The 12,166-nt window shown below is 48.8% G+C and overlaps 4 protein-coding genes across 4 annotated transcripts; 2 read left to right on the top strand and 2 right to left on the bottom strand.

Annotated features, from left to right (window-relative positions):
* Nucleotides 1-1,190: 1,190 nt before the first annotated feature.
* LOC131210215 (DET1 homolog) lies at nucleotides 1,191-3,059 on the bottom strand. Its single transcript, XM_058203427.1, has one exon. The coding sequence runs from the start codon at nucleotides 2,951-2,953 to the stop codon at nucleotides 1,226-1,228; it is 1,728 nt and encodes a 575-aa protein (XP_058059410.1). The 5' UTR covers nucleotides 2,954-3,059; the 3' UTR covers nucleotides 1,191-1,225.
* Nucleotides 3,060-3,581: 522 nt separating this feature from the next.
* On the top strand, nucleotides 3,582-6,484 carry LOC131211582 (DNA helicase MCM9-like). The gene is made up of 2 exons (XM_058205111.1): nucleotides 3,582-3,673; nucleotides 3,739-6,484. Exons 1-2 carry the CDS (start codon nucleotides 3,582-3,584, stop codon nucleotides 6,338-6,340), a joined length of 2,694 nt encoding a protein of 897 aa, XP_058061094.1. The 3' UTR covers nucleotides 6,341-6,484.
* On the bottom strand, nucleotides 6,425-9,808 carry LOC131211584 (GTP-binding protein Rheb homolog). Its single transcript, XM_058205113.1, has 5 exons — nucleotides 9,258-9,808; nucleotides 8,619-8,690; nucleotides 8,345-8,552; nucleotides 8,138-8,267; nucleotides 6,425-8,058 (listed from the first exon to the last, which is right to left on the bottom strand). The coding sequence occupies exons 1-5, from the start codon at nucleotides 9,304-9,306 to the stop codon at nucleotides 7,969-7,971; spliced, it is 549 nt and encodes a 182-aa protein (XP_058061096.1). The 5' UTR covers nucleotides 9,307-9,808; the 3' UTR covers nucleotides 6,425-7,968.
* Nucleotides 9,809-10,127: 319 nt separating this feature from the next.
* Nucleotides 10,128-11,908, top strand: LOC131211583 (malate dehydrogenase, mitochondrial). The gene is made up of 2 exons (XM_058205112.1): nucleotides 10,128-10,289; nucleotides 10,712-11,908. Exons 1-2 carry the CDS (start codon nucleotides 10,224-10,226, stop codon nucleotides 11,657-11,659), a joined length of 1,014 nt encoding a protein of 337 aa, XP_058061095.1. The 5' UTR covers nucleotides 10,128-10,223; the 3' UTR covers nucleotides 11,660-11,908.
* The last annotated feature ends 258 nt before the right edge of the window (nucleotides 11,909-12,166 follow it).

Genomic DNA, 12,166 nt, shown 5'->3' on the forward strand with positions numbered 1-12,166 from the left:
CGGGCAGAAAACACCAAAATCAGCAACAGAATACACCGGATCGCACACGACCAACTGACCATCCGAACGGACAGGCCACGAAGCTACGAGTGAACGGTCGTTCCAAGGAAGGGCACTAGTTTTATACGTTTCGGGACGTTCTTCGCCGCAAGGGTCCTCATGCAGGTTAAGAGAATGCGTTCCGCAATGGAAAATCCTGGCCCCGTCCGTTGGTGCCTCCGTTCATGGTGGAGTCACAGGAGCGGCAGCCAAGCCGTGAGGGAGGCCGCAGTGTTTTAGAGCCACAACCATTTGCAATTCCGCATCTGATTAATACTGCCGGCTTTCATTAACCACTGTGACCGCAAACACCGGGCGTACCAGCCCGTGCGTCTTGGAATCGATGGTCGCGATCGTGCGTTGGATTTCAAAAACTGTCGATGCTCTGCCGGTGGTTTAAGCTCTATGCTTTCGTTAACCACAGGAATATGTATGTTGCCGTAAAAGGGTTTGTTAGTCCGATATTAAAATGACCGATCCGCAATCCACGTTACTGGGACAATCTTTTCATTCCATTTCGAACGCCGATCGCGGCCCGATTTACATTAAACACGTGATGGGGAACGACGACGTTACGTCGTTCGAACCCGTTGACACTGACCTTTACCGACTGCTCGTGTGGCCGCAGGTTCTTTGATTCATGGGCAGCGAAAGTTGTGTTGCTGTGTAGCGTAGCCAAAAGAGAGCGTTTTCCAGGAACTAGATATAACAGGCTCGTTTAAGGAAGGATTTACATCCGGAAACATACTTCCTAATGCTGCCTTAGGGCATGCGGCGTATACAACCACCAAATACCGAAAGGCCACAAAAGGTCAGGCCTAAGCTCGCCGCGCGCGCTCACTTACCATAAGGTTGCTTGACCCTCCCCCCGTTTGGCCGTTTTCGGACGATGGGTGGCCGCTTGAATTTGGCTAATCTACATGCGAATGAACTTTCCGGTGCCATTGCACTACACCGCTCGCTGGTTACGGGGCGACTCGCGTAATTGACGACAATGGGTCCATCTGGAATCAAAACAGTGCTTGCGTAATCTAATCGCTTCACTCCGTCTTCAGGGATTGAATTCGCGTCAGGGTTACGGAATAGTTTCGGTTTTATTTTGCATTCGATCTACAACATCCCACCTGGTATCACGGTTAGAAAGCGCCTTTTCCCAGCCCAACAAGCCCTCGGCGGGTCGGTACCGTTACCGAAGCCCCTGTTCGTCGCTGCTGCTGATACTGGGCGCATGCCGCAGGTGGAAGTTGGCAATGTACTCCGTGTTGATGCGCTGCACACTGATGGCGAACGGTTCCGTCGGATGAAAGATGAAGGCCACTAGTCGGCGGGTGCCCGGATTGCTGAGCTGTTGCCCGTGCATGCCGGCGTAAATACGAAACTTGAGCAGTCCCGATTCGCGCGCAAAGAAACGAATCGGAAACTCGGCGCACGCTTTCGGTCGCTCCATCGCCGATACCCACTTGTCGTCGTAGCTGAACAGCCCAAGGTCGAGGTAGGGTGAGCTGCTGTAGCTCTGTGCGCTGATCGGTAGCTGTGCCAGGATGCGTTTGGTGGCCTCCGTAATGCCACCACCGCGCGCTCCGATCATCGTTTGCTTGAAGCGCTGGTGCAGCAAGTTGGAATAGATGTTATTGCTCGGCGAGCAGGTAAACGGTGTCCGGTGGCTGTGGTTGGCGTTGCGAAAGCTGTCGCAAAAATTTTCGTACAGATCGAGCAACTGCGCGCACTGGTTGCTTTTCACCGCCAGGACCTTCTTCTGCCAGATATGGTAGATCACAAATAAGGAACTGTGGCTGTTCGGTTCGAGCGCTTTCAGTGTAACCACATCTTCCTGCGCGTACTTGATGAAAAGGTGGTCATCGTCCAGTAGTTGCATCTTCCACATGCGCAGATCCCGGTACTCGTCGAATCGGCGGTAAAACTTTCGCAGTGCCAACGGATCCTCGCCCGTATCGACGAGCCGTTTCGCCTGGTAGAATAGGTACACCAGTATGCGGTGCTTCAAACTGTTGATGGCTGGATCGCGGAAGGCTCTCGGCATCGGAGTGCCCGTGCGCTCCTGCGCAATCGCATTCGTGTAAAGATAGTCATCCTCTGCACTGCAAAACCGCCCAATCGTGCGCTCTTTGACAAACGTGCCTTCGGCGATCGAGAACACGTACAGTGTCTGGTGCTGGATGGACAGAATCGCCAACGTGTTGTTGTACAGATAGACTCCCTGATTGTGCGAGAGGATGATCTTGTCCACGCGAAAGTCTCGCGAATCCGAAATGCGACCAAAGTGTAGATCGATTATGTACAATGTATAGTCTTCAAGTGGGCAGCTGGCGGTTGGCTTGATCACCTCATTGTTGGTGTACAGGTCGTAAAAGTATGGCCGTGTTTCCTCCGGTATGAACGAGGCAGCACCAACGATCACGTACCGACCGTCGTTGGTGAACAGACTGCACTCGCGGTTCAGGTGTTTCTCATGGTTCTCGAGGTTTACGACGTGCCTCAGCTTAAACAGTCGATCGAAAATTTGGTTCCGCACGCGGTAGTTTGCGCCTAGGCCATGGTCCGCTACCAGCTCCGTGTCGTCCCAGTTTTGAAGTAAGTAACCCGCCGCAGCACATCCCTGGTACTCGTACACCTCCAGAGCGGCCTGATCGGAGGAAAACGCAATCAGGTACTTGCCATCGGGGCTAAACTTTCGCAAGTAGCAGGGCGGTCGCTCGACGTTCACCACCGTCAGATTGGGGTATACGTTCTGGTACATCTCACGGGCGGCGTGTAACGGTGTCCGGTGGCGCATCCCTGACTCGCGATCGCGCAACCGGTTGACAAAATTCTGTGACCGCAGTTTCCTAAATCGAATCCTATCCGTACAAACGGCGTCCGGTATTCCGTTTTTGGGATCCATCCGGGACTGCATTACATCTGCACGATAGTGCAGTGTTTTCACTTTCTTCACGATTGCCTTCAGCTTTAACTTATGCGCGCATTAAAAAAGTATTCGTCTATCAAACACTTCGGACGTATTTTTGTTGACGATTTTCCCGAGAGAAAAGCAGACGAGATCGTCAACACAACAAATCTAAAAAAGATAAACACCCGTCACAAATGCCACTTTGTTGAAACGTCATTCAAGTGCCACAGTTGACACGAACGATTTGAATACGAAATTTGTTTTGATTGTTTGGCTGCAGTGCCAACATAAGCGAATACTTTCTAAACAAGGAGAACAAACTCCTTCTAAGTAAACTCAATTATTTAATCAATGATCTTTTTTAAATATTAATTTCTTCTCTATGTACGTTACCGCTTCAGTTTGTCAGTTTGACAACTGATTCGAGCGCGGGCATTTTATTTACACTCATTACCGGTTGTGCTTTTGTTGTCGTATTAGTGGTAACGCAACTGAACAATGCACCAGGCCAGACCGCGCGTGATCGTTACTCTCAAAAAACGTGTTATCTCTAGTTACAACATTTCCTTCGTTACATCCGGGTTCGTTTGCGTTTTTCACATTTTTGTCTGTACTGCACCGTACCACAGCCCTAATGGAGAGCTATCTGAAACAGTACCACGATGAGGAGATTACAGATCTGCTAAACAACCCGGACGGTTCGCTGCATGTGTCGATCCGCGTTAAGTGAGTACCGATCGCTCGAAGGACTGCTGTAGGATAACACTAATTAAGCTTATCTCTCGCCGCAGCCTCACGCACTTGCAACGCAAGCAGCCGGATCTGTATGCCCGTCTTCTACAAACCACGGACACCGAGATGCTGCGATGGAACGAGTGTTTACTGCGCGCCCAGGAATCCTTGATCGATGGCAACCTCTTCCTCGAAACAGGCTTCAAAGTGAAACAAAATTGCCACACACGCTTTGTGAACATGCCTCTGGTTTCGTCTGGGGAGAGTAAATTGCCCTCCTATCCGAACACCGATAATGTTGGGCAATTTGTGCAGGTGAAAGGTACTGTGATCCGCATGACGTCGAGTCGGTGTCTCGAGTACAAGCGCTGGTACATATGCACCCGATGCAAGCGTAAAGTACTAGCAGAGGCAGAGTACGGTCGACTATACGTTTTTGACAAACCGGGTCCGTGTCCGGCCGCGCGAGAGTCTGGATGCCGGGGGTACCTGCAGGCCGTGTCGGCACAACCGCAGCCGGAAAACTACCGTGATTATCAAGAGATTCGCATCCAGGAGATTATGAGCGAACGGAGAGTGCCGGCCTCGTTGATAGTGACACTCGAAGACGATCTGGTGGATGGGTGTCAGCCTGGCGATCGCGTTACCGTTTGTGGTCGTTTGGAGCATCGCAGCAAGCCACCGATCGTCGGTCGACGTACAGAGGTGACGACCGCACTGCGGGCCAACAGTTTGGTTCGGGAACATATTAAAGGCAGCTGGGCCAACGACATGCCGGAGCATTTGCTGTGCGTGCAAGCCGAATGGCAGGAGGTTCTCCGGGATATCGGTGAGCTGGCGGCAAGGGATTGCCTGATCCAATCGATCGCTCCCAACATTCGCGGTATGTATCCGGTGAAGCTAGCTGTGGCGCTTACGTTGGCTTCCTGTACGGAGCGGCCGTGCGACGCCGACCAACAGTCCAGCCGCGTTCGGGACCATTCACATTTGCTGTTGGTCGGCGATCCGGGCTTGGCAAAATCGCAACTGCTGAAGTTTGCATCTGAGATCGCGAGCCGTGCCGTGTACACCAATGGGATGGGTTGCTCGTCGGCCGGGCTAACGGCGGCCGCAGTGAAAGATGAAGGTGAGTGGGAGCTAGAAGCGGGAGCTTTAGTGCTGGCGGATGGCGGGATCTGTTGTATCGATGAGTTCAATCGGATGCGCGAAACCGACAAAGCGTCCATACACGAAGCGATGGAACAGCAGACGATCAGCGTGGCCAAGGCGGGCATGGTGCGCAAGATGAGCACACGGTGCGTCGTATTGGCGGCCACCAACCCAAAAAAACCCTTCACCATGTCCGACGACGAGGGCCCTTCCGCAGCGAACATCGGAATCGGAGGACCACTGTTGTCGCGTTTCGATATCGTTCTGATTCTACGCGATATTCATTCTTCCGCCTGGGATACAGATATTGCGACGCACCTACTAACAATGGCGTTACTCGACGAGGAGCAATCAGAGTTCGATCGATCCCCTCCACTAGCCCATTGGGAACTAGAAAAACTGCAGCTCCATTTTGCCGCAATCAAAGACATCCATCCGACAGTTTCACCCGAAGCAAACGTTATTCTTGGGGCATACTACAAAGCGTGTCGTGCGGATCCGTTCCGCGATCCAGCCCGGACTACCGCGCGGTTGTTGGAGAGTTTGTTTCGATTGGCAAAGGCGCACGCTCGACTGCTATTCCGCCGCGAGGTAACACCGATCGATGCGATCACCATCATTCAGTTGATGGAAGCGAGCTGGGGCTTCGGTAAGATCGGCATTGCGCCGTACGATCTGATTAAGGCAGATCTTCCGCTCGGCCCGGAACAGGCATTAATCGATCGGTTGTTGGATAGGCTGCAGCTGAACGAAACATCCATCCGTGATTCAGCGACTGTTCGGCCGATCGATCCGAACCTTCTTCGTCGTTACCAGTGTGGCATGATTGCCAAGCAAAAAGCTAAGCAGGCGACAAAACATGAGCAGCAAAGTAGTGGCCCAGCGTGGCAAGGAACTCTAACGCAACAGTCTCCGTGTAGTTCGACTCCTCCAACGGGCAGTTCGCAGCTTGCGTCGAGTTCTTCTATTTCAAAGTATACTATTCAAACAAAAGCAAATTTGAAAAAATTACAAAAAGTGCCAACGTGCGATGATGAAGACGTGGGCATGGCGAAAAAACGCAAACAGCAAACATCGGAAGACACTGCACCGTTGGCATCGAGCGAACAATCTGTATGCCAAATAACATTGTCCAATAAAAAGCAGGGAACAATGAATAGAATAGATGCACTACCTACAAAGTCCCACTGCTCCGTCGACACTGTGGGTGACGATGAGATTATGAGCTTTCAAATCGAATCGTGTGGCGATCGTTCGCTTTTAGGCGAAGATGAAGCAGAAGCCGAACCAGGAATACGCACTCAAACATGCCAGAAACTACAGCAGTTTGAATTCGCGGCGCACAAAACATCGAACCCATCGGCGGCGGACAATAACGCTGATGCTTCGATGCACGACACAATTAAGAAAGCAAATGACAGAAGCCACCAAGCATCCCAGTACAGTTATCTCTTTTCCGATGGAGAAGAGGATGCCGATGACGATCTGCATTTTTCCGACATCGAGCTGTAGAAGGGGAATGCTGTTCATAATTCAAACAACTTTATGTTTCGTCCATAGTGCGTTCTTCGAGTGAAAGTCAAACTATTTTCCGTGTCCTCTACAAGCCATTTTTGTATTTCTTTTATTTGCCGTTAATATACAGCACATTACCTATCGCCTGGTTTATAATTTGTCTTAGTTTTTCTTTTCTTTTAAAGGTGTTTTCGCCATTCCTGTATCCTTACAGCTTACTGCTGTCCTTGTTTATTCTCTTCGAAAACTGGGCTGTTCTGTGGAAAGATTGCTTTTCAAATTGAATGTATCTTAGTAAAAATAGTTTCAGTTTTGAAAAAAACCGTATTGATACCAAATGGGATTTCTTTATTCTTTACAGTCACTAGCAGTCAACCAGAAATAAACTAAAGTGATGGCTGTGAGTTAAACGAAATTGAAAATATTGCAAATAAAAGATTTCAAAATACAGTTCATACCAATCAAGTATACATAGTATTGAATATAATATTACAGAGTGTCCACCCTCTTCAAACGTTCATCTGTCCATATAATTATAGAGCTTTGTGGTTCTTCAGGATTTCGGAAGTGTTCGCGGATTACTTTCACGCCGTTGGGTAACTGCCACTACTGGTTCCGCTAATTTAGACACTTGTTGGTGAGACAACCTGCAAATCACAAAGTCATTGTTATCGGGGTTTCACTTTTGCTCATCTTCTGATCGTTGAGTGAGTAATAAGTGGAATAAGCAGAAAAATGTTGCTGCTTTTCCAGAAATGATATTTCACCATTAATATATTATAACATTGAAACGGATGGAAGTATTCTGCTCTGCTTAAAATCAAACAATATAGTACAGCTGAATTAAAACTAAAATATATGAACGCCCCACAGTCAAATATCATTCCAATGATCAACTGAGCACTCTTCTCACGTGTCTGTTGCGGATCAGTAACTGTTCTCAACCTCAATCACCGCTCAGTATTAAACTCGCCCACTTATTCTGCCTCCATTCAGAACCGTATTTGATCTATGCACTAAAGGTGGCCTTCGCAGGAATCTTCAATCATTGTGCGTCCGGATTAGAAAAGTAAGGTTTGCGCGACACACTGAACGGTCGACACCATTGTTGGGAAGTTCCGAAGCCAGCGTCACTCGTCACTCGAAACGTAACTCGCGTTCGTAGATATTTTCCAGGGTGATTCCATTTTTTCCATAATAGCATGAGCTCGGTAAACATTGCTACACCAATTGTTATTACTTTCCAGACCGTATTGCTATTGCCTTTTCCGCGGCTCATTCCATCAGTTCCTCCTCCATTATCCCTTCAAAAGGCCGTGCGCGCTCGCGCTCAGAATAAAGGACAAAGTTTGTGATAAGTATTGGTTTGAAGGGGCAATTTCCGCAGAATGGGCGTGTTGGTGCTCGCACTGGAAAATTTCGGTTTCTTTTGTTGTTTACTGGTGGGTGTGTTGTGACATTGTGTACTTTGTCGAATGAAGAATGCAACAATTCATGCCGGTGCTATGGGGGAGAGGCATCTCCATCCATCATCCGTCGCCGTTGACTGTCCTCTTACTACCGCCGCGCCACTGCAACCCCCAACATCGAATGGCGCCTACCAAAGTCAGCCAACAATGAGCTGCTCACGAAATACTGCAGCTACTTTTCTCCACCGTGTTACCGTTTTCCCTTTCAATTTGACCGATCAGCAGCGAGAAGATGTCGGCAACAGACTGTGGACAGAATAGGGCACCGTATAATTAGTACACACTGGAATAAACTTGTAAACCATCTACGTTCGCTGGTTCTTACTTCATTCTGCTTGGCGGAGGTCTCCAAAAATTGTGCCTTCCACGAGTCGGCAAGCCGTCGACCGTCTTCGGTCGGTACAGTGCGCTCTTGATGCAAGTCCGTTTTGTTCCCCACAAGCACGACCGGAACGCTGAAGAGATCGGAACGGGACGGTAATAGAAAAATGTGTCCTTTGGGGCATTCTGGTGCTGAATTTGGAATACTCACTATGCCTTCCCCATTATATCGAGTAGCTTATCGTAGAGAATTTTTATCACTTCGAAAGAGCGCTGGCTGGTGATGGAGTACACGAGTACGTAGCCGTGAAAGTCCATGCTGTACTGGGCGGGGAAAATGCTGTACTCATCCTGACCGGCCGTGTCTACCAATCGAATTTCATAGTCCAGTGATTGAATGCGCGTCTTTTTGGTGAATGCTGAAAGTGTCGGACCCCGGAATGGTGTTACGAATTTCTGTTACACTACGGCCACGTAATACTTACTATTTTCGATTGTTGGATCATAGGAATCAACGAATTGACCTTCGACAAACTGTATGCTTAGGGAGGATTTTCCTACGGCAAAAACAGATAGTACAAGAAACGCTCGGTTAAGGACCATTGATGGGTATCAAGAAAAGGACAACACGCTCAACAGCGAGACAGAGACAGTGCATTATTCACTCCGTGCTACGCCAGGACCTCGCGTCGTATGTGGGTAACTAGATTGCATACTATGACCAATACTCGCTTCATTGATAAATGTCGTAATGACGCACCAGCAATGGCGACATAGAGCCGGCTCTGCCGCATAATCGCGCCCATGGCATAATAGCCGTCGGGGCGGAAGCAACTGACCGGAACTCTTCTTTCAAGATAACCACTACGAACTCTAATACGTTCTTTCGTATTTCAAGGTCGATTGAACAGTACAGTTTTAACTTGCTTTTGGTTTGCGTTTTGCTTGGGTTTCGAGTCCAATGGTCACTGGGACAGAAGCAAGGCCACACATCGATGGTATAATTGTATATATATATATACATATATATATATATATATGATGGCGATGGCATATATATATAGATATATATAGGTGTTGTTTTTAGTGCAACTGCGGTAACGCTGTTTGATAGGAGTACTTACCTACGGAACGATACCCCATCATGGCAACATTTCGCTGTTTGAACGACATTTTTGCACTTTAAAATGTACACGCCTTCGCTTCGCTCTTCACTACGCTCACTATCGTGCGCACTGTTTCCACCACAATTGTGGCCTCTGGATCGATTTTACGATCTAATCGCAAAAGCGCAGCCACCAACAACAATCTTGTACGCTGGATTTGTTTCGTCCCGTTACTTGAATTCTACTCAATAGCACGTGTTTTCAGCCAAAACTCCAAACCTCTTAAAGCAGAACAAAGAAATCCCGTCGCCCGCGGTCAAATCACCAAATGGAACGGGTCCGTGGCCACCAAACTAAACTTTTCTCTCGAATGCCACTGCGCAAATTTAACACTTCGTTCCGAATCGTTTCTTTCTGCACCCTAGCTCGAGTGAGCAACTTCCAGAGGCTTGAGTAGAGGTCCGAAACGCTATTCAAACAAATCGAGACAATTTTCACGGCAGTTGCTCCTTTTTGCGTGCCAAGCGAACGAAATCGTTGGTAAAGATGGCAGATCCGTTCTATGTGGCTGTGAAGGCAAAACAGGCTCTTCTGCGTTCTTATTTTGAATTCCCACGCAACTGTTGGCAACCCTGGAATCTCGCTGTCAGTGGCGAAGTGTGGTGAGTTTCGGCTACTTGTTGTGTATTTATTCGTCTTTACCGAACATGTTTAAAAAATCTCTACGAACATTTTCACTTTTTAACAATAAAAAATGACGTTAGTCATTTAAATAATGTGGAAATTTAAATTAAGCCTAAACTGAAATCAACGTTATCGTTATCGTTCAACATGCTGGCAGCACTGTCTTGTTTCGACGTGCGTCGAATCTGCTTACCGTCGTACAAATTTTCTTATTCGTGTGGAGCATCTGCACTTGTGCCGACACTTGTGCCGAGACTTGAGCCAGCGAATATCGTTTTTCTTTCAGCAACATTAGCGAAGATGTTTGTTCGTGCAGTAAAAGCCGCAGCGAGCCAGGGAGCGAAAAACTTTTCCACCTCGAGCCAGGTTAGTTCTAGCCAAGGAAGCAGTGATAACGCGACAGCTGATAAATGTAGTAGCCAGTTTTTGCCTGCCGCTGGACAATCGGAAGGTGACCTTCGTGGGATATTCTCGCGCGCCTTCACCAGTGAACGACCTTCCGAGAGCGATTTTTTGCCATGGCATGTGACTGAATGTGGCACAGAGGGGGAAGGAGAGAGTGAGAGAGTAGACACAGAGAGCTAATGTGAGATGAAAAACGGCCTACGAATTCGCGTACAGCCGTGGCTAGCAAATGTTTACGTAATAATGTGTATAAAAATCAGGGCGACTTGATTTTGTCCTAGTTCCGCACTACATGCCCAAAATGGGACCAACCCTTTGTCCACCAATGAACCCTTGATCCGATTGGTAATGGGTTAATAATACTCTTTTTTTTGCTTTTCCAGAACAATGTGAAGGTTGCGGTTTGTGGTGCTTCCGGAGGTATCGGCCAGCCGCTGTCGCTGCTGCTGAAGAATAGCCCTCTGGTGACAGAGCTGTCGCTGTACGATATTGTCCACACGCCCGGAGTGGCGGCCGATTTGTCGCACATTGAAACCCACTCGAAGGTAACTGGCTACAATGGGCCGGAAAACCTCGAGAAGGCTCTGAAGGGTGCCGACATCGTCATCATTCCGGCCGGCGTTCCCCGCAAACCCGGAATGACTCGTGACGATCTGTTCAACACGAATGCCTCGATTGTGCGCGATCTGGCGGCTGGTTGCGCCAAGGCGTGCCCGAAAGCCCTTATCGGCATCATCTCAAACCCGGTCAACTCAACCGTTCCGATCGCGTGCGATACGCTCGAAAAGGCCGGCGTGCTCGATCCTCGTCGCGTGTTTGGCGTCTCGACGCTGGACATCGTACGTGCAAACACGTTCATCGGCGAGGCGGCCGGTGTGGATCCACAAAAGATGAACGTTCCCGTCATCGGTGGCCACTCGGGTGTCACGATCATTCCGGTGCTCTCGCAAACGAAACCGGCAGTCAGCTTCCCACAGGACAAGGTGGCCGCATTGACCGAGCGCATCCAGGAGGCTGGCACGGAGGTGGTGAAGGCAAAGGCTGGCGCGGGTTCGGCCACCCTATCGATGGCGTACGCCGGTGCTCGTTTTGCGCTGGCCCTCGCCCGTGCAATGAACGGTGAGCAGAATGTTGTTGAGTGTGCGTACGTTCGGTCGGACGTAACTGAGGCCAAGTACTTCGCTACGCCGCTGGTGCTGGGTAAGAACGGACTAGAAAAGAACCTCGGTTTGCCAAAGTTGAACGCTTTCGAGCAGGAGTTGCTAAAGAAGGCCATCCCAGAGCTAAAGAAGAACATCCAGAAGGGCGAAGACTTTGTCAAGAAAAACTAACTTCCTAACGAGTGGAAGCCAGCTAAAAGCAAACCACGGGACATAATAAGCGATGGAATAATAAGCTGCCACAGTCACTACACGCTCTAGTCGCACTGGAAAATATCGTAGGCGTAGGCTGTAACCAAATAGCTGCTACACAGTTCGATCATCCACCCTATAAACAGTGTGTTAAACGTGAAAATGCAATCCGAAGATGTTCAATCGCAATAAAGGTTAATTTATTTGGGTACAAAATGGCACACTCAATACATGATTTAGCTATAGTATCGTTTCTACCGTTCGATTACTCAACAAGGTCGTGATGTGTGAGGAAATTTCTAAAAAAAGATGTGCCCATAATGTGTTTATAATGCAGCCTTCGATCTGTTTGCATATTTAGAAGAAGTCGATCAATTTGAATTCGTAAATGGCGTTTGCTGAGAAAAAGGTACAATAACGAGCTCACTAGGCAAGCGCTGTCACTACGTGGTGAGTTTCATTTGTGCCTCCGACGTTTGACAATTG

The sequence above is a fragment of the Anopheles bellator genome, chromosome 2 (assembly GCF_943735745.2).
Source record: "Anopheles bellator chromosome 2, idAnoBellAS_SP24_06.2, whole genome shotgun sequence".
NCBI classification, from domain to species: domain Eukaryota; kingdom Metazoa; phylum Arthropoda; class Insecta; order Diptera; family Culicidae; genus Anopheles; species Anopheles bellator.

Excerpts from the sequence above, each read along its gene's own strand:
- LOC131210215 (XM_058203427.1), bottom strand. The coding sequence starts at position 2,953 with ATGCAGTCCCGGATGGATCCCAAAAACGGAATACCGGACGCCGTTTGT.
- LOC131211582 (XM_058205111.1), top strand. The coding sequence starts at position 3,582 with ATGGAGAGCTATCTGAAACAGTACCACGATGAGGAGATTACAGATCTG. Across the intron at positions 3,674-3,738 it reads CATGTGTCGATCCGCGTTAA|CCTCACGCACTTGCAACGCA; the intron begins GTGAGTACCGAT and ends CTCTCGCCGCAG.
- LOC131211584 (XM_058205113.1), bottom strand. The coding sequence starts at position 9,306 with ATGTCGTTCAAACAGCGAAATGTTGCCATGATGGGGTATCGTTCCGTA. Across the intron at positions 8,553-8,618 it reads TGATCCAACAATCGAAAATA|CATTCACCAAAAAGACGCGC; the intron begins GTAAGTATTACG and ends CGACACTTTCAG. Across the intron at positions 8,059-8,137 it reads CCTCCGCCAAGCAGAATGAA|TCTGTTGCCGACATCTTCTC; the intron begins GTAAGAACCAGC and ends TTCTGTCCACAG.
- LOC131211583 (XM_058205112.1), top strand. The coding sequence starts at position 10,224 with ATGTTTGTTCGTGCAGTAAAAGCCGCAGCGAGCCAGGGAGCGAAAAAC. Across the intron at positions 10,290-10,711 it reads ACTTTTCCACCTCGAGCCAG|AACAATGTGAAGGTTGCGGT; the intron begins GTTAGTTCTAGC and ends TTGCTTTTCCAG.